Source organism: Acomys minous (genome assembly GCF_964271855.1).
Source record: "Acomys minous genome assembly, chromosome: 7".
NCBI lineage: Eukaryota > Metazoa > Chordata > Mammalia > Rodentia > Muridae > Acomys > Acomys minous.
The window spans coordinates 19,224,958-19,246,697 of record NC_140488.1 but is presented as its reverse complement, the minus strand read 5'-3'; the positions used below and the strand labels follow the sequence as shown (position 1 = coordinate 19,246,697).

General features: G+C 40.3%; 1 protein-coding gene across 7 annotated transcripts in view; it reads right to left on the bottom strand.

Moving 5' to 3' along the window:
• Positions 1-21,740, bottom strand: part of ARHGEF6 (Rac/Cdc42 guanine nucleotide exchange factor 6) — a 113,197-nt gene that overhangs the window by 6,818 nt on the left and 84,639 nt on the right. For 3 of the 7 annotated variants that reach the window (XM_084789810.1, XM_084789814.1, XM_084789815.1), the window contains 11 exons: positions 17,637-17,775; positions 14,473-14,532; positions 12,205-12,351; positions 9,447-9,533; positions 8,652-8,730; positions 7,572-7,717; positions 6,386-6,511; positions 4,781-4,801; positions 3,551-3,644; positions 2,132-2,209; positions 111-210 (listed from right to left, as the gene is read on the bottom strand). In XM_084789810.1, coding sequence (XP_084645936.1) covers positions 111-210; positions 2,132-2,209; positions 3,551-3,644; positions 4,781-4,801; positions 6,386-6,511; positions 7,572-7,717; positions 8,652-8,730; positions 9,447-9,533; positions 12,205-12,351; positions 14,473-14,532; positions 17,637-17,775 — 1,077 coding nt within the window. The remainder of the gene's footprint in view (positions 1-110; positions 211-2,131; positions 2,210-3,550; positions 3,645-4,780; positions 4,802-6,385; positions 6,512-7,571; positions 7,718-8,651; positions 8,731-9,446; positions 9,534-12,204; positions 12,352-14,472; positions 14,533-17,636; positions 17,776-21,740) is intronic. The other 4 variants (XM_084789813.1, XM_084789816.1, XM_084789812.1 and 1 more) reach the window with 3 other exon arrangements.

Below are 21,740 nucleotides of genomic sequence, written 5' to 3'. Positions count from 1 at the left end.
TTGTGGTCATGGTGTTTTATCACAGCAACAGAAGCTCTAAGACAGGTACCCTGCCACCCCTAATTTCTGGCCCCAGACACTCCAAGAAAGGGGTCACTTTTTCTACTCACTTCTCTTCAATGATGGTCTGCCCATTGCTTCTGGTTTCTTCGATAATGAGTTTCTCTTCCTCAGGGAGTAGTACTTGTGGGACCGAATCTTTACGAGTGCCTGTAAGTGAAGGTCATGAGAGAGGGTATGGAGTTATTATCAGAGGCCATGCTCGGTCTCAGTCCCTTTCCGCCGTGTGATAGCACTGGCTTTCTTTACACCCTTGCCCTCAAAGGGCAATCATGCCACTTTTACATTTTCCTGACAGGGAGAACTCAAAATGGCCAAGTGATGTTATTTGATCTTCCAGAAAGGGAATTGATGTGGCAAGAACCCCCAGACTTCTCTGTTTTGCCTTGCCTGGAGCAAAGAGCTGACCACTGACCACCCAGCCTCTAGGATTCATACACCACATCCCATGAGCTAGCACTCTTTAATATCAGTAAAGACCAGGCTAAGAGGAGTAATACTTTGGGATACAGCTTGCATTCATCTCTTCTGCAGCCCTCTAGAGAAATGTAGTGTGGCTTAAAGCTATTTTTTTGGTGCTGTGTACAGTGGAGGTGGGAGATTATTATATCAGCAACAAAACTCAGGTGTCTTCACTGCTATCTGCCCACATTGTCTCTACAGCGTGGCACAGAAGAGGTGACAGGTAGGTCCAACTTATCCCCATCTCACTCTAGATCTTTCCTCTCTGGATTCAAGGACTTAATCTTTGGTCTGCCTAGGTCACTGGCCTGTTCTGTTTTAGATCAATATCCTTCAGAGTTGTACAAAGTCACTGCTTTAACTTGATCACTCCCCTCTTCCCAGAGGTGAGATGTGTTTCCATGTTCAGAGACTAGCTCTTTGTAAGTATCTGATTAGGATGCAGAAGATAAATGAATGGATAAATGAATGAGTACAGAAAGCAAAGGGCAAGTAGTTCTAGAAGAGGACATTCGGCTGGGCTGAGATGGAAGGGCTACTATGATACTGAAATGGTGGCCACATCTGAATGGCAAGCATCGACATTTCCTACATGTACAAGGGTAGGAAGGAGGAACAAAACTATGCCTCTCTTGGCCAGATCACATTCCTGAGCTTTTCCTTTGAATGTGTGGACAGACTCTATAGCTAGGAAACCAAGAGGTCCAGAGGTGAGGTACAGCTGGATATTGTATGAGGAATGCTCCTCTGTCCCTGTTCACTGGTTCAATGTATTGATTTCCACATCAAATACTTGCTTCTTGTGACAGCCAGTGAGAAGTGTTCCTTTGAAAGAGTGTGTCAAGGCAGTCTCTTAGGAAATCTCTCATAGCAAGTAAGCAGCTATGAAAAACACAGTGCTACGGGACATTCGTTTTTTATACAGATATGAGCAACTTTCCATCATATGTCTATGATGATGGAAAAGAAAATATACAGTCTATGTAACCAGGGCTGGAAAAGGCACAAGGCTTCACCAGAAGGCGTCGTTTAACTTTCAGGTATAACAGCTAACAGCTCTTGAGACATTTTACACATCTTGACGAGCCTCAGCTGGGCAGCTACATTTCCAGATTTTCAGAGCAACTTTGAAACCTAAGTCTGGTGAGGCACCGCTCATTTCGACACATAGCTGATGAGAGATAGTATTCTGACTTCCTTTCCAATTCTGCCTATGTGACGAGATTAGCATCAGTTTGCAGACACAGGAACTCTCTGGGCTCTTTAATTCCTAAGTAGTGCTGTTGAAGGTATCTGTGTAGATCAAAAGAGAGTGACTTTTTTAAAAAAAACCTTTTTTCATTTCTATCACCTCCAACTTTTTCCCTCTTGCATCTCTCTTTCTCTCTGGGTGAAAAGCAACAGTTCGTAAACAAACCACCTTGAAGCTAAAGCACCTTATCTGAAAGATTGAGTTCTGCACCTCTGCTCTGCACCGAGTCACATGCTTTCCACACCCTGCAACCCAGTCTGCTTTGATGGTCTTTTCCACCTAAGAGACAGTGAGCAGGAAAGAACAAACCCCATTCATTAGCTAAAACACTGTGGGGAATTCTACTTGAGCCATTACCTTGTTGAAAACTGGCACTGGTGCAGTAGGCTTCGATCACCTTAAGAATCTGAGCATCCTCTTCCAGGGCAGCCGTACCTGTCAAATGTAATCAGTAATGACTTCTAGATATATAATCCTGGACACTCAAAATGATGCCGTGCCCATCACTGCCAAGGACTCATAGTGTTTTTGAAAGGCAGGTGAAATTTTGTTCAAGCCCCATGAGGCAAAAAAGTGACACCAACAGTAACCCCAGTAGCTTTGGGGTCAGTATTCAGGGGAGGGCAGGATGCTTCTGAAGTTCAGAACTCTAAACCCGTTAGGGTTTTACCAATCATCTCTTGAAGGCTAAAATGATGGCAGTGAGGCTTGATACTGGCTCCAGCTCTCAGCCAGTATACCAAAGATATCCTGTTAGTTAACTTCAAGGCTTGTCTTCTTTAAGAGCCTTTCCCTATTAACCCTGCCCATCTTTGCAGCCAGCCCACAGATTTTCCCTCCTTCCTCCCCAATTCAGTCTTTAGCTACTCAGATGGCAATCTTCCTTTAATAAGTTTACATGAGGGTGGGGTTGGGGCTGCACTAATTGGAGTTCAGCAAAAATTTAATTTTAACATATATTATTATGATACAATATATTATATTATATTATATTATATTATATTATATTATATTATGACAGAGCCTCATGTTGTGCAGGCTGACCTCTAGCTTGTTATGTAACTGAGGATGAAATTGAACTTCTGATCCTTCTACGTACACCTCCCAAGTGGGGATTAGAGGCACATGCCACCCGTGCCTGGTTTATGTGGTCTCAGGGATGAAACTTTGGGCTTTGGGCTTGCTATAAACTGAGCTATGTCCATAGGGACAGCAAAGAGTTAACTACACTAGCTTTGCAACTGCTACATGCAATGCTCCTACATCACTGACTCCTCCATGTACATCCCAATTTTAGAGCCAGAGACAGACATATCACTTGACTGACTAACTTTGCAGTCAGCTCCTAAATAAAGCACTGTTTCCCGATGTCAGCAGGCTGACTCCTTGGCTGAGAACAACCCTGAACAATAGACTGCCAGAAGAATTTCTGTCCTCAGGTCCATTTAGTCTATCTGCTCAGAAAAAAATATTCCAGGCATCAGAAATCTAGAGGAAAAACTGTGTCTGTAGCACATGGGCCCCATTGGGGGATATGCACCAGGTGGGGTGACTTGTTTTGCAGTATGAAAATGATACAGCTTGCTGGCTGTTGGAGTCGGCAGGAAGTGCAGCAGGAGGCAGCTTATTCAGAAGTCTTAGAAGTGACCAAATTTTCTGTGTATTTTTACAACAGATGATGCCAAGAACAAACTGCTCTAATTATCTGCTTTTTAAAAAATCCTCATATTATTAGTTCACCCATAAATAACTTTGCAAAAAGTATGTAACACTTACTTTTCCTAATCACGTATTCTTCCTCAGATGCTTTTCTCTCGGTCTTTCTTTTGTGAAGAAACTTCTTCATGGTTTTGGGGCTCTTACTAGATTCCTGTAAGGATAATGGTTTCTCCATGAATTAACATTCTCTCCCAAATCCAAATGAAAATAAAGCAAATAAAATGAACCCGAATGCATCTCTCATCGCGATAGCATCCATTAGGAAAGTGTCAGAAGTTAAGATTACACATACTACAAATGGCGCCAGTAAACTCGAAAAGGTTCAACAAAGCACAGGCAATGACAATCCACTCTCAGTTGCCACAGGAATGAGAATAAGAATGGAGAAGGAAGCAGATTGTGCAGGAAGGGCAGCGTCTTTAGGGTACCATCTGCAGCAAAAGTAAGGGGATTTCAACCCCAGAAGAGTGCCAGGATGCCTAACTTGGTTCGTATTCCCTGTGGATAGTTTGAAGTGAATTAAGTAAGTGATGTAACCAATGATAGAACCATTATCCCTTTTCTAAGAGTTTAAAATGACTTGCATAACGTTTGCTTAGAAGCAGGCCTATAAAGAAAATTATAATTCCTATCATTCAGATGGAAAAAATGAAGGAGGGGGAGATTAAGTCATTTTCTCAGGGAGGAGAATTTCATGAAGGGTTTCTTGATAAATGACACTTGTAATTAATACACAATAGAGATTAAAATTAGCAAATTTGTTTTTGCCATATTAAAAAAGTTCAATGTTAATATGCAAATAAACAGATTGGATTCACACTTAGAATCCCAAAATATTGTCTTATACTCTGTTTCCAGCATGTATGTATGTATGTATGTATGTATGTATGTATGATGTATGTATGTATGCATCTGATACATGAGTAGTAATTAGTACTTTAAAATATATGAAACAAAGAATTTAATTGCCTTCACTTAGCCACAGTGGGTCCACTTAAACTTAAAAAGAGAGAAACATGAAAAACCATATGTGGTTTAAGAAAAAATAAGAAAAAAGCTAGCATTAAAAACATAGGAAAATGAGCGTTTTAAAGGCATGATATAAAAAGTGACATTTTACGCGTCTCAAACACAAGCCTGCTTTTGAAGAAAGTACTTACATGTCATAATTGCATCTTCACATTTTAGCCACCAATTATAGCAAGGGACAAAACAAGCATAAAGGAAAGCTTCATTCACCAAAGGTTACAGCACAACAACATTACGATGTCACTGTTCTACCCTTACCTTTAAGATATAAGACATCCTCTAAAATGAATATGTAAAGAAAGAGAAGATGAGCGTGAGAGGTCGATGGTTATAATGACCAAATCCATTTATCATAATTCTAAAACAACATTTGAAATGTTAGTGTTCTCATAAATTACATGGAGAGAATATCATTACATTTCCCACATTAGTTTCAGATGCAATATCCTCATGCAAAAGTCCAAAGAATCCAGTTCTGTGCAGAATTACAAATGCTGAAAAATCACCAAAATGCACAGTATACAGCAAGAATATATTAATTACCCTCTTCCCCCAGCAGAAACAAAGTGATCATGCCTTAGTTTTAATAGATTAGTTATGTGAAGGATTAAGTCAACATTACCCTTCAGAGCTCATCTTGGTATGAATTTAGTAACTGACAGTTGCAAAATGTCCATTATTAAAAACAGAAATAGAAATAGATTACTATGAAGTAGCACTCCTAGTTTAAGTAATCAAAGGAAACTGAGTGGTTGCAGGTCATTTCCAAGCAAAGCTGCAGGACCAGGACCACTTCCTGACCCAATTCGAATAGTTAATTTTTTTCTTTTAAAAGTATGCTCAAGAGTCATGTCTCCCATCACACCAGTTGAAAGAGGTAAAAAAAAAATCCTCTAGTGTCTACATATTATTCTATTTTATTGCACTGAGAGACGAAGGCAACAGTTAATTGGAGCAAAGCATGACTAATCAAATCAAAGAACACTTGAAACTGAGCCAAGTCTCCAGGATCAGAACGCACTGGACAGCGAATTGCCTTTACGTCAAAATTCTAAGGTTCACTTCATAACCGTCAGCAACTTACTCTTCATACCACAAGACCTGAAGAGTCGTTATTAATAAATGAGCATCTTTTCTGAAGTCTGAAATAATTAGAAATAAGTAAAAGGGAAAACCTCGCTGGATGGAAAAGTTAACGAACACTCTGCGTAGTTCTGGGAGCTAGTGACTGGAGTGCCTTGACTGTACTTCTAGAGCAAAGGATCAGCCACCCTGATCATGGTATATCTTGGTAGCACACTAGGCAAAAATCAAATGCCCTGTGCCAGAAGCTGCTAAAGAGAAGCCTCTCTGTAAAAAGACATTTCTTTCATTACATTCTTCTATCCTTCCCACTATAGCAAGCATTGTTTTCATAGCTGAGACACATGGCTTGGTGTCATGGCATTTTACTGATTGGGCTTTATTGATCAACATGCTACAAAATGAAGAGTTGGGTATTTGTTTGGAAATGCAACTTCCAAGGACATGTTTCTTGTTTGGGATGTGTATGTATAGTTAACTATTCTAAAGAATGATTCTTGCCATGTAGAGAGACAACAGAGGCACTTAAGGAAAAAAAAACTAAGGAAACAAGCAGTGCACTTGAACTGTTCAGTTCCATCAATATTGGTATATGAAGAAAATGCAAAATTAAAAAGCAATCACTGAGTCTAGCAATTCAAGACATATATATGTATATATGTACACATATATCAATATATATGTCCTATCATAAATTCTAGCATATTCTCACTGAACTATTTGCAATAAGCTCCAAATTAGCTTGTCAGAAGCATTTTACACCATATGTAGCAAAATTACCTCTTTATAACCTAGTGCTGCTGATGGTCTAAGTGGAGGTGCAGGTCGTAGGCAACTTAAACTCCACGGTTTAATAATTTGAGGAGGTTCCAAGGGTCCTCGGGGCTGTCCGGTAGAGCTAAAAGACTGGGAAAATGTCTCATGAGATGTTGGCAATCTGCCATCTGAACCCGACCTGGTACCACACAGTGAGACAATGACAATAGCTTCATGGCATCAGCAAAGCCAGAGGTAAAAGGGGGAATATGGAATAGTGAAAGAGTCCAGTTGGAAAACTGACAGTTTCTAACAAAGGTCATGGGGTCTCTAAGGAACAGCATGAAATGGACTCGGTGTCCCATGATACTGTCCTCTCTTTTCTGCAATTCCATTTAATGCAGAGATGTAACCTCTGTAAGGGACAAGAGTGGAACAATAGACAGCGTTTGAGATTCAGTGATGTGTCTGGCACTCAAATAGAATCTGAAACGGGTTATTTCATCCGAGTAAACTACCACAGACTCAGCAAAGTGAAGTAACTGGCAAAGACAAGATTTGAACCCAAAACCTGTGTTCTGCCACCACAACACACAGCACTCAAAATAGGAATGTTGGCACTGCAGATTTGAGTGTTACCAGACAACAGAGGAAAGCTTCCATTTCACCCAGCAAGTACAGTAAAATCTCATTAATTCCAATTCCAGACGTTCTCGATCTCTGAGAGCCCAGAGGATGACAACGCTAAAAGTTTACCTTTCATGCAAGTTACTGAGCAGATGTGAAAGCATGAGTGAGATTACACGGAGATGTTTAAGCACTCAGGGAAGTGAATGCCCTGCTTTGACTTAGCACATGATTAATGGAAGAATATTAGCTATAACACAATTAAGCCTTGTTTAACATTAAAACCTTTTAGAAGCACCTCTGGTGGGAAACACTTGACTTAGTTAGCTGGAGTACCTTAAAACGGCTGGACCAAATCACACACACCTAACTGAAATGTTTTGTTAACTTCAATGAACTTCACCATGGCAACAAATCAGAATCAGTGAGGTTTAACTGTACTTCGAAGTCTACAAGTAGAGACCACCCAAAGTCAAAGGGCATGCTTGCTGCTGATTTTCAGAAGGCTTTAGTAGGCAAAGTCTGAGAAAAGTCAACAGTCCTAATACTTCAATTATCCCAACCATCCCAACAGACTACTTACAGAATGGGTACTACACGATGATGATGAGGTCTTAGACAATGAACTGGAAGATGCTGGTCCTCTGGTCAGTTTGTTCAGCTGCTCCAGCCATTCCTGGAAGTCCTGGATATTGTTGCAATAGACCACAGTTCTGTCTATCATGCTACCTGTATCACCCAATTATGAGCAGTTAGGAACAAAAGGCAAGGATGTGTCTTACAAACACACTTCACTGGACATCTATTTTCAGCATATTCCTTTCTATGAAGTAACCTTCCTTTCGAACTTCAATATTAGGAACAGAGAACTTGTTATTAAAAAATTATTTTTATTTCTAAAACTTTCCTTGATTTCTACCACTTTGCAGAGTCTTAGGCATAATGTAAAACTTCAAAATAAATACACTAGCAAGTGAAATCTTAAAGTGTACTGACTGGCAATCTAGTTCATGGTTTAATCTAAGAATATTGTGCTGGTTTGCCCAGTGTCCAAGATGGAACAGTATGTAGTTGAAACCAGTTGAAAGATATTTAAGCAAGTACCAAATCTTAGGCTCTTTTTTGGTGAGTATAGGTTATGATAAGGCTGGGGATATTTACTCTGTCTTCATCACTGTGGCATCCATATAGAAATGCAGCCATTACAAGTAAATCACAGAGGCCTGGCAAAAGGGACAATATCAGGGAGAATTAGGAAGATGGAGCAGTTTGCTCAGTTTGCGTAGAAAGTTGTGCAACTTCTTAGAACACAAGCAATCCCTGCTAGTTTATAAGAGTAGCGATAGAGGACCACACCTTTGGCTTCTTGGCCACCATGATCCACATGACAGAGAAAGAGAGGGTCAGCCTATCTCATCATTCTCTAGTGCTCACAAATAGGTCTTAGGCAAGAGAAGATGGAAAGTGATGGCACAGCTGAGGCTAGCGCATTACAGGGAGGCTTTGTGGTTTAATCAGTCTACTCTAGTTATTCTGGGGAACGGGATGGGCTTTGTCATATCCCCAAAAAACCTGCTGAAATTAATATCACTTATTTGTGTAAACTCCACTTCATTCCAAAAAGGCTTTGAAGTGGCTATAGGAAAAGGAGACAGTGACCTACCTGTGATTTCAAATGCGAAGTCATTTCCTTCCATTTCATCTAATCTAGTCACCACCATCCCTGCTATTGGTATCTTTCCCTAGCAGAGAAAGAATATTCCTATTAATTCCGTGATTCTACATTTTTCTCTCAGACTTCTGATCCTCTCAGGAATCACATGGCAAGATATATTCCACTAGGCTGACAAGGGAGAAGTGTGCATTTGGCTAATCACTGTAAACCCTAACCTCTTTACAAAACAGTTGACTTAAGTTATTTTCATATGGATTTTAAAGCAAAGGCTCACATTCTATGAAAGGGAGTAATGGCTAGAACGACATATAACAGAGAAGCATACATAGCATAATGTTGTCCATTTCTGCAACAGCCTAAGGGAGGTTTCATTTCCTAAGGCATTGAAGGACTGGCATCTTACAAACCCAAATTCTGCAACGTGGCTGCGGCATGACAATCACAGAATAAAGTGCCAGCTTCGCATTGCTCTGTGATAACGATATGGGTCTTTAAAGTGCTGCTGCTAATTCATCCAACTGTAGACTTAGATTTCTAAGCCTCACACAACTGGAGACCTAGCTTACAAGGAGAAGAGCAGATAGCCAGGGCAGGATTAGACCAATACAAAGATCTCTGATCTCAAGACCATCTGTTCTTACAAGCTGTTTCATTATAGTGAAGGGTCACAACGTTTTGCCTTTACAGGCTTGAACTTTAAATGCCATCGTGCATATGTCACATCTGAACAAAGGCCTGTTCTTGTCTGGCCTTTGATAATTTGTTTTATATGGATCTACTCACCTGATACATAAAGCCGCTCATCCGAGGACTTGCAGACAACATTATCAAGACACTGGAAAACAGCATAAAATACCGTTCTTCTTTTTCCTGAAGTAGAAAAGAAAAACAGAAATTGGGCTGCTTTTGCTAAGACTGTCTGAAATCACTACTTTGACATACAGACCTTACATAACCTGAACATTGGCAGTGAGTTGCAAAATAAATAAATAAATAAATAAATAAATAAATAAAATAGCCAAGTCAGAAGCATCAAATCAGTGTGTTCATGATTCTCAAGTATGTGAGGTAAGAACCCACCAGTGTGACACAACATAAGTCTTTCAAGGTTCACAAAACTAAAATATAACTTTACTCTGAATAGTAACAAAGTGAGGCAACTTCCAACAGATTAAAAAATGTATAGTTTGCTAATACTTGCCATCATCAAATTATTTCTAATCACTAATACTAGGATACCTATGGGCTCAGTGGGTGGATACAGTTCCTGCTGTTCAAGCTTGAGAGCCTGGGCTAAGATTCCTAGCAACCATATATATTCTGAGCATAGCAGCAAATGCTGGATTCTGCAGGCCTGTAGGCAAGTAGATCTGAGGAGCCCATTGCTAGCCAGTCTACAAAAAATTGATAAGCTACAGATTCAGTGAGAAACAAAATTGGACTGTAATAGAGGAAGACATCTATTGCATACCTCTGGTTTCCACACAAATACACATATATGGACAAGTCCACACACACATATACACATCAAGAGAGATAGCTGCTCTCTTGGCATACAAGACAAATAAGTAAATACATTTTACATTTGGAAATGGTGTAGATTATTTGGTCTCTGTGAATGATAATAGAAATACAACCCAGGCCTCATGCATACTAAATCCACATTCTTCCACTGCCTATTTACCCCTAGCCCAATTGCATGTGTTTTGATTGGCACATAAGAGATTTGTACACATTTATAAGCATTTCAAATTTTTGTGTTGTTTTCTGGTTGGTTGGTTGGCTGGATTTTTCTGAGGCAAGGTTTCTCTGAAGCACTGGCTTTCCTAGACTCACTTTGTAGATCAGACTGGCTTTGAACTCGCAGAGATCTGCCTGCCTCTGCCTCTAGAGTGCTGGCATTAAAGGCGTGCACCACTACGGCCAGCTGGAATTTCATTCTTGTATGCAGTGTAAAATGGCCAAATCCAAGTTATTAACATATCTACTGTTTTTAACTTTTATCATTTCTTCATGGTAAACACCTACAAAATCCTTTATAGTGTCAGTGAGATGACTCACTGGGTGAAGGTTTGTCTGATAGCAAGTCTGACAGATGATCTGAAGACCTGAGTTTGATCCCCAGGCCCCTTGTGGTAGAAGGAGAGAACCAACCAACTAACCAGTTGTCTTCTGACCTCTATGTGTATGCTTAGGCACACATATGTGCATATACAATAACCAAGGAAATGTAGAAACTGCTTTTAAGTGAAAAGAAACCCTCTCTTCTAGCTCTTTTAAGATATATTATAATATATTATCATCAACTACATTTTTGATTGCATGAAACAAAGCATGGAGGCACCTCTGATCCCTTAACAGAGTCACAATTAGTAGGTTCAAAAGCAAAAGTTCCATTTGCTTCATGGCTGTCTCCTCACTCTCCTTTCCACTTGAGTAGAGTAAACCTTCAGAGCTAACTGTTGGAACAGCCATTATTCTCTCAGATTGTTCTCTTGCCTAGTTTTCCTTGTACAAACATTTCTCTTCTTCAGCAGCCTCTCCTGTTTCACTGGCTCCTCCTCTTTTGCCTTTAACAGATGCTTATTGCTTTCTTAAGGCTTTTGCTCACCCCATGTAGTTCCTCATTTATAATATCTCATTGCTTGACGTTTTATTGCCAGATTACTCCCGGCCTTCGTTTTCTCTCCATTGATCCCTCCCTAGCTGCACTTTCCCACTGCTCTCTCAAAGTCATCAATAACTGCCTTCTAGCAAAATCCAATGACTTCTTTTGGGTCCTCACACTCCTTGACCTCTGAACCTTCCATAGCACTCAGCGTGCTGGCCATTTTCAAGTGCTCCTCCAGGGTCTGCAATGACACCACAAGCCCCAATTCTTTTCTGTTCTCCTATTAGTGTCCTCCACCCAGCCCCACAGGAGCTCCTTCTCCTTTCACCCAAGGATTCGTACCCCAAAGACGGGAATGACTAATCGTTACTCTCACTGCATTAACCTTCCCCAGGGTGTCTGCATTTTCAGTGAGATTGCTTATTAACCCAAAGTAATGAATCTCTGCCACAAGCATGTCAGAGAGTATAGGAAGGTGTTTATGGAGAAGGGAGACAACGCTAACACCCAATAAATCATACCAGGTGATATAATCAACCATTATCCCCTACCCTGGCTTCTTCTTAAAAGAAATAATCCAACTTCAAACTCTGTGATTCTCTTTGGATATGCACTTCCTAGAAAGGTATATCTGTCAGAGACATCTAAATCTCTCTTTCTAACACTTACCTCTTACCTACATTTCCATAGTATATTAACAGCTGCTTATAGGACATCTCCATGCAGATACCTAGGATCTTTTGAAAATTAGCTGGCCTAAATTTTATCTGCCAACTGCTGTATCCCATAAGTCACCCCTTTCTGTTGATATTACTAGCAAAATGTGTCTCAAAGTTATCCTTTATTTTCCATTTCCTTTGTCACTATCCCTGTTAACCTTGACAGACTAATAAAGGAAGGGAAATATGAAAGACAGAAGAAGCAACTTACCTCACAGGTGCCATACTGTGCCATTACTTGTGACATAAAGATCACATTTCCCAAGGTCTTAATGTCGTCTCCTTCCCATGCCTGAATAGGTTCCGAAAGGATCTGTAGTTCCAGTTGTTTTCTCTTTCTCAGATCTTGGCACTGCCCCTACAGATGCAAAACAGAACATGATGTCATGGGGATTCGTACAAGACAGATGGGGAAAATTCTCAGACTCCAACCTAGTTCAAAATAAGGCATTTTTTGACTCCTAGCTTTTTGCTGCATCTCTTTTTTCTTTACTCTGAATCCTATGAGCATCAGTGCTCCTGCCAGACAAACACACTACCTAGCTTTGAGCCTCTCAAAGTTACAGAAAAAGGAGATAGCTTCCATCTTGCTGAAGCATCAAGATAAAGTGATAAGAAGGGGCTTACTTCCCCCTCCCCATGAGGAATCTGGAGGGACAGGGGAGCAGAATCCCATCAAGTAGAGCCATAATGGCTGTAATTACAAAGCAATCTCAGTTATATGATGTATGCTCACTCTCCAACAAGGTAGCAACTTGATAAGGAAAAAAAAAAAGGAACCAAAAGGACTCCTAGAGTTTTGAAAATAGAGAATGGTGAAAAGAATTTATTTTATTTTATTATGCCATAGTGAATCAAACTGTGTTTATCATGAAACACATGCGCTGTCCTAACTTTGCTTAGGGAGCAACAGTACATTTTTGTAAAATACTAAGCTTATTTTTATTCCTAAAAGGATTGGGGAAAATAGATGCAAATGGATTTCATAATGATTAAATTGGAAATTCAAATCGAGAAACAGCTTGCCAATACTATGTGGTTATGAAAATATATATAGGCATACAACCTGTTTCAGAAGACTAAAGTCATCGTAGAATGATGTAGTGATGCTCATTCCAAAGTAAACATAAGTCTGAGCAACTGTTCATTATGCTACTGCGCCCAATGAACATAGTATAGTTCTTTTGGAAAGTAATTTTTTCTACAAAAATTTGTTGCACCATTCAACTAAGACTTTAAAAAATAAATACATTATACAGATTTTTTAAACACATGTATTTGCAGTAAACATATTACCATCATCAAAGCAAGTTTTACAACAGGACAAAAAAAGAGACATTTTTGCTTTTTGTTGTTGAAGGGGTATTTTAGTTTTGTTGTTGTCGTTCAGACAGGGTCTTGTGCAAGCCAGGCTGGCCTCAAACTCGCTATGCAACTGAGGCTCTGACTTTAACTGGACCTTCAGTCTCAGTCTCCAAAGTGGTGCTATTACAGGCATACCAGGCACACGCGGAAGACACTTGAATTTGTTGTACTGCAGGCTTTCCTGTTTTTGTCAAAAAGCCTTCTACATTCATTTACATAAGACTGAATAAAAGAGGTGCAAGTTACAACAAATGCTATGCCATGTGTTTGAGCAGCTGTTCTACAAAGTTGAGCGACTGCTGGCATTTTTACTATTTTTGCCTGACAATGGGAGCAAATTTGTCATAATACCTTACCTGATCTTCAGCTTTCCCTTTAACCACTGACACGTCAGTTACTTATCTCTCAAAAGCAATAAAAGTAAAGTGATGGTGACTGCTATGCCTTAACCTTCCAGCAAGGATCAAAAGCTAAACATTGGTCCAATCCCACAGAATGCTTTAGAAATGTCAAATATATCTAAACTTAACCCATTATTCAAAATAAAGGTTTTTTTTTCCCCTTCTGAAATGGCATCAAAAGGTTTTACATCAGTGGGTTCAAGGAGAAAGGTTAATCTTGATGCTCAAGATGCAAGATTACAGCTACCTCTGGTAGCAATCTATATTAAGCAATTTCATTTTAGTATGTTGTGCTTTTACTTTTAGGAAGGATTTCTTTTTCATATGCAAAGAACACATTCACATATTTTGGCGTAAATAGTAAAATTCAGTATTGATGCCAATCAGTGAATGACACGTTATACAGACATAGGGTGAGCCATAGGGGCAAAGACAAAGAAAAAAAAAGGAAACCCCCCACCTACACATCACTGCTTAATGTGGCCAAGACTTTCAAGTGTGATCGCTTTATGCCCTCAGCCTGGCAAATTTCATAGGTAAGCATGATTTGTGAAGAATAAAACCAAATGCAGCAATCATGGAGCTCCTGTCCCAAGAGCTTACGGTTTCTATCCTGAGAACCCTTGCTCAAGGAAAGAAATGTCTCCCGCCAATCACTCTGTCAGTAACAAAGTACACAAAATGGAGATTGACAATCTGAGAGTGTCACCTACCATGAGTGCTTTGAAGGCTATGATCGCTTTCAGAATATCCTGATGATCCGGGTGAGTGTCCTATCAAAGGGAGACATTAAAAAAAAAACAGTATCAGCACATGCATACATGTATACAACAACAATTAGTGAGAGAACAGAGCTAGAAGGAGTATATGGAGCTTGGAGGGAGGAAGGAAGGAGGAAATGATTTTAAAATACATAATAAATAATATCAAAAGAGAATGGATGCTGCCATGGGTGGGGTGGGATGAAAGTATGGCCACAAATGGATAACACGGCAGAAGTGTGTGTGTGTGTGTGTGTGTGTGTTAGAATTGTCTTATATCTTGACTATGGTGATGATTACATGAATCCACACCTGTGTAAAATTTATGGAACTATAAAATAAATCTTATTTATTTCTATTTTTAAAGATTTATTTAATTTAATTTTAATCATGCGTGTATATGGCAGAGAGAGAGAGAGAGAGAGAGAGAGAGAGAGAGAGAGAGAGAGAGAGAGAGAGATCATGTGCACACTCATGCATATAAGTGTAACTATTTGAAGAGGTCAGAGGCTTTGGATCCCTCTGGAGCTGACTGAAGTTACAGGCAGTTGTGAGTGTGAGCCAACACTTGGGTGCTGGGATCCATAATGGATCCCACTACGCACAATGTAGTGTGTGCTCTTAACTGCTGAGCTATCTCTCCAGCCCCAGAAAACGTCTTATTCACTTAATTACTGGAAGTACTGAGATCCTGAATTCTGGTCTGTTTTCGAATTCTTAACTTCTGTTATACAACTGACTATTTTGCATGTAAAATTAGTGTTTACTACCATCTTTCTAATCAATGAGCAAATGTATAGATATTTACAGTATATAATATGATGTTTAATATATGCATGCACACATACACATTGTAGGATCACAGTATTTGTCCAAACACTGTTGACTTTAAGGCAGTTTATAACACATCATATATTGAGCAACAACATAATAAGTATTATTAGTGAGGTGAGACTTCGTATTTTCCTGACCAACAAATAAAGAGTTCTGCAGGTTTTTTTGTGCTTTTATTTGGTTACAGCTTAGTTTTTTCTTTTTCTTTTTCTTTTTTTTTTTTCTTCCCCTTTGGGTGTTGTATTCTATTTTGTAGCTTTTGGGGAGTTTGCATTTGATTTTTGAAAAGGAATTTGAAGTTGGGTAGGTAGGATGAAGAGAGGATCTTGGTGGACTTGGGGGATGAGAAGATTGTGATCAAAATATATTTAAATTTAAAATTTGTTTTAAATAATAAAAATACAATAAATAATATTGAGTAATAAATATAATTACTAAATAATTACATGGAGGGGCATCACTGATCCTGTAGTGCTGCTCCTGTTGTGGGGGAGTATGGACATGTTAGGCAACCCTCACCTGGGGGGTATACACACGGACTCCCTGGCTTCAGCTGAAGCAATGAGAATGCCAATTCTGCTCATCAAGTAGAAAACAGGGGAAAACAGGCCAGAGGTCTGGCTCAAACCACAGGCAGGACTGTCTGTGCAACGTTAGTGTGTTCTTTTTCATAGTAAAACTTATCCTAACAAGTGATTAGAAATCTGATTTAGCTGGCTGGCACAATGGTACACTGCCAGAAAGAGGGGTGTATCATCTGATAGTGCTAATCAGAAGGAAGTCAGAGCCAGTGTGACCAAACAGAGGCTGGGCTAGAAACAGGTGAGGCAGGCAGACAGGAAGAGCACCTAAGGCCTGGGAGCTTGTACCCAGCTTCACTGTGCACTCCTAGTGCTGTTCCTACTGCAGCCCTGAGACTAGCAGAAGCCACTGCTTTCTGGGGTTTTGTGATAAGGAAGGAGGGGCAAACCTCAAACAGTCTGGTGGACTGCTTTAGTACATGGAAAGGCATCCAGCAGAGGTCAACACCTTCCAGAGTTCCAATTGAAATGTCATTCGGGCAGCCTTTTCTCACCAGCTCCCCACTGCCTCCAACTTTCAGGCAGTTCCAATACCCTGAGAGTGTGTTTTCATGCAGAGAGCAAGCTCTCATTCCTTACAAAAGCTGACAAGCAGCAGCAGCATGTAACCTTTTTCTTTAAAGATAATCAACCCCTTTAAAACCTCAAAACCTTTTCCCCAGACACAGGAAGAGCAACTAGGGTAAACACAGTAGTCTTTCCCTCCCACGCCTCCACACCCCATGCCAGATCGTGAAAGAACAGCTCAAAGCAATGTGGCTGCGTTTGAAAATCGCGAGATTTGGGTGCTTAATACTCAGTTGCCAGTTGCATTTCCTAATATCTAGAAAAGATTAGAGCTGCACTACAATCATTACAAGTAATTTTAATTTTGTTCATAAAAACAAAAATGTGAGTGGCCTTTGATGTAGACATACTGATGGGCAGTGGTACAGTTGTCTTGGATCCATTTATGTCTTTAAGGAACGTCAGAGTCAGAAAACCAAATGTGCACAGTGTTCCTATCTGCAACGAACATATTTTTACTTGGTCTTCACGTTTTCTGATGTTGGCTTGCATTTTCTATTTTCTATCACAGTAATGTTACTTAATATACCAGAGCAATAGAACTGTGTAGTTCTGATTGTCACTGAACCATCATCATCTACAGAAAAGAGAGCAGAAGAAAACCAAGTCAGTGGTTCTCAACCTTCTTAAAGCTGTGACCCTGTGACACAGTTCCCCATGTTGTGGTGACTCCCTCCCCCAACCATAAAATTCTTTTCGTTGCTGCCTCATAACTGACTTTGCTACTGTTTTGAATCATAATGCAAATGTCGGGTATGCAGGATATCTAGTACGTGACCCTTATGGAAGGGTCATTCAACACGCAAAGGGGTTGCCGCCCAGAGTTTGAGAATGGGTGACCTAAGTCAATAAATGAGCATAGCCTTCAGAGACGCAACAGGGCCAAGGGCTGGAAGAGGAGACGGGGAACAATGATATCTGTGCGTCAGGAAAGACTAGGTATCTTATTTTGTTGCATGAAAAAGAATGCTAGAATACCATCCAGGAAAGAGGGACGATCAGATCAAACAGAATTTGAAGCCAAGATGTTTTCTGGATTCTTTCTAACGCTAGTCTGGAGGCAGACCATCTGCTGTGTGCAACACAGAGGACACCAGTTGGTAACAGACCTTGCTAAAGCTTGCCTTCCCTTACCTCCATATGGCGTTCCAGCTCTTGCAAGAGAGTAACATACTTTTCCAATCGCATGAATGGTTTGCTGAGGCTTGTTGTTAAAATGAGGATGCCGGGGCTGGACGCACCTTGATTTTCCATGAAGCGTTCTAGATCATCACTAGACAAAAACAATGAATATACTTTCAATACTGCTAAATATCTGATGTTGAGTATGAACTTACTGTGTTTGTATATTTTTCATAATGAAAACCAGTAATTATTCATTTCTCCAATGTCATCAGCTCTGTGCCCGGAACAGGGGAGATGACGATGGGACATATCTGGTATCCCTGGTGCTATTTCCTCATTCAGCACATACTGACTGAGCAGCTACTGGGGAGCAGACTCTGTCCTTGGATAGTGCTACAGCCCTAAACAACCTAAAACTCCCCACTTTTATGTACCCAGGTGACAGGGTGAAGAGACTATGAGATGACCTCAATCTTTGGTTAAAGCAGTATGTTTTCTTGGTCACTTGAAGCATTCTACTTATTTACTGATCTGATGCCAAGATTAACAACTCAATACCCCCCCCCCCACACACACACATCTCACTCCACTGTACTGTTCTACAACCAAAAGCTATGTTCAGGCAGCACAGTGTTGGTATGACTAACCACAGAGTCATTTTTGCCTAGGACCTAGACACAGTTCTGCAGGCTACCTGAACACTCCCATAAGGCAGCATCTTAGTGGGAAAAAAAGTTCATTTCATGAGCCAAGCCCTATCAATGTGTAAATCTCAAGTGCTGCTTTCTCTGTCTTCCAGTACCTTTCCAGATTTTCTCCATCAGTGAGGGCTAGGACTGCAGGGTCATTCAATAATATGCTTTAAAAAATAGAGAGAACTAGGTGCGCTAGCACTTCTAATCCTGGTACCCAGGACATAGGAGAGAAACTCCATGAACTTGAGGTCAGCCTGAGCCACACAGTGACTTCTAGGGCAGTTTAGGATAAAGAATAAGATGCTGTATAAAGCAATGAAACAAGAATAAGATGCTGTATGAAACAATGAGGGATGGAGGGAGGATGGGAGGGAGGAAGGGGACGAGAGACCTGGAGAGATAGAGCAAGAGAGAAGAAAGAAGGAAGAAAAGGAAAGAAAAAGAGGAAAAGAGGGAGGGAGGGAGGGAAGAGATAGAAGAAAGAAGAGGGTGGGAACAAGGAAATGGAACAAAAGATGTAATTGGGTCAAGGAACTCACTTCCTGAGAACTTATTTTGAAACTTTGTTCCTCCCTTGACTGCTTACCTTCTTTGGTCCCCTGTCCATATTCAGTCATTCCAAATTTGCTTGAGTGCCTTTTATTCCTGCCCATTCCAACCACTACCATGTAAGTCCAAGCCTTCATCACATCCCATCTAGCAAGCTTCAGTAGGCCAAGTGTTTCCCATGGCTTGCTGCCTTGCCCCACTCACCGTCACCAGCTTTAGCACTATAACTTTCCTACTCAAGAACTTCCCAGTGCCTACAAGATAGTCTTAACCTTTGAGACTCCTGCTGGACTCACCAACATTCCTTGTCACTCCAAACAAGAATGTACCAAAAAGTGGCCATTTTTTACCTAAACATACTTTGTAGAGTGGCCTCCAAAGGTGGTGTTATCACAGCTAGTGAAATGTGTTCAAAGAAACCTCTTATCAGCAATGGCATACAAATAAGGTTGGAAATGGAGTAACTTGCAGGCGATCCCTGTTATAAATTACCACTCTCTCCTCAGGTTTCTGGGATTAGTCAAGGATGTAGTTTCAGCAACCACAACAACAGCCCTGACTGTGTAGTATCATATGCATGTCAGGGGAGAAAGGTCTGACAATGGCTGCCTTAAGGGAAGCTAGCTCACAACTAAACAGTCCCATCAAATCATCACCATTATCAGTTACATCCATTTTCAGAGCCATGTTCTAGAAGTAGCTGAGGGGAAGGGCTGGACACAGCCTGAGCCTTGAGTAAGTCATCCATAAACCAGGAGCTGGAGAAAGACTTGGTGGTTAGAGGCATATACTACAGCTCTTGCAGCGAGAACAAGAGTTCTGTACCCAGTGCACACATCACAGCTGACTGTTACTCTAGCTTTAGGGGCTCTGACACCCTCTTCTGGATCCTATGGGCACCTTCACTCGCAGGTTCACATACTCCGACACAGAAACATACCCATACACTTGGTAAAAAGTAAAAGAAGTCTTAAAAAAAAAACAGATAAAACCTACTGTTTGGATTGATTTAATGGGATTTGTAAAGCTGCCATTTCATGCTAAGCATTTCAGTATAGCTGTTTCCCCCATTTTACAGTTGAGAAGCTTGAGGCCCCATAAGACTAGTAGCCAGTAGGTGGCTATGGGGGACTTAATATGTAGGTGTGAAGCCAAACCATGGGTCTGTCCCCATCACCACCCTGCCTCTCTACAGAAAGGGGTTTTTCTCAACTTTAACCAGCAGATGCATTGTTATTACCTTTTCAAGACACATGCGTGGCTAGAATCTTATCTTTAAAATCTCCTAGGACCCATAATGTACAGCTTAATGGATAATCAACTGATGTTTAATTTCCAACCAAGAGCTGAAGAGACATTAAACGTCATCGCTTGTAGATATTATTAAGAAAGTGTGTTTGAGCAGTCATGCAATCTGAACAAAATAGCTTCCTTAATTTCTTTTTAGTTTGGTAAATAACCCCTGTGTTTTCTTTCTACGACTAAATGACTGCCAATCTCCCATATTCTGCTCTAATTGCTGTGAGAGTTGCAGCAGTTACTAGCCAGGCTCATAGACACTGTGCTATTACTTTCCATGAAGAATTCTAATTCCTAGGTTTGATAAATATTATAAAAAATTTAACTTTTTTTCCAAGTAACATGAGACACTTGTCTTGGATTAAAGCACATTACTGGGGAGCAAAGGAAATGACACTAGTGAAATGAAACAAATTGTGTTGTAGAAACACTGCCTGTCTAGTTAATTGAGCCTAAAAAACATAATTAGCCAAATAAGTTTACTGTGAAATTAATATTATATGTAAATAAAATATATACAGGTATAATCATTATACCAAAACCCAACCTGGCTTGAAATGGTTTTTACTTAAATAGCTTTAAAGAAAAATTTTATTTTATTTTATGTATATGGGTGTTTTGCCTCTATGTATGTTTGGGTATTATATGCATGCTTGGTGCTTTCAGAGGCCAGAAGAGGGTGCAGGATCCCTTTGAACTGGAGATCAGATGGTTGTGAGCCAATATGTGGGTGCTAAGAATTGAACTAAGGTCCACTGCAAGAGCAGTCAGTGCTCTTAACCACTGAACCATCTCTCCAGTTCCTGCCCCCAACTCTTTAGCTATTTGAGACAGGTCTCATACAGTTCAGGCTGACCTTTGCTATAAAGCAAAGGAGGGCTCTGAACTCCCGATCTTTTTGCCTCAGATGGGATTACAAATATGTACCACCACACCAGGCTCAAGGCTTGCTTTCGATGCCTTATGTATTTCATAAGAATCAGTTTTAAGTGAGTTTATAAATACTGTTTCAAATTCAATATACATGTATTTCATAGAAAATATGGTAGATGGGTCTCTGTTATATTCTCAGTTGGGCTGGAAGGCTGGAGGAAATCACTCTATGTCATAATAACACGAGAGTGCTTAACTAACCCACATAACAGTGTTTCTGGGGCCATTGAGGTAGCCCAGCTAGTAAGAGTGCTTGGAATGGGAGTCTTCCAATTGAACTGAGTTCAAGCCCTAAGACCCACAGTGGAAGTAAGAATTAACTTGTGAGAGTTGTTATCAGACCTCTACACTTGGACTACTGTAACATGCACACACACACACACACACACACACACACACACACACACACACACAGTAAAAAAAAAAACAACTCTGTTTCTGAGTAGACTTTTAACTTAAATGAACATAACCCTAACCAAGCAGAGGGTCAAAGATTCTTCCTTTTTACCTTACTCCCTCCCCAACAGTCTTTCTTTAGAATTGTGGTTCCCTGGTTTGAGACACTGGAAGCTTTGACTTCTAGCCAGTGGGAAAAACAAGAAATGATCCTTATTTTCCTTTCTTTTTTCCAGCTCCC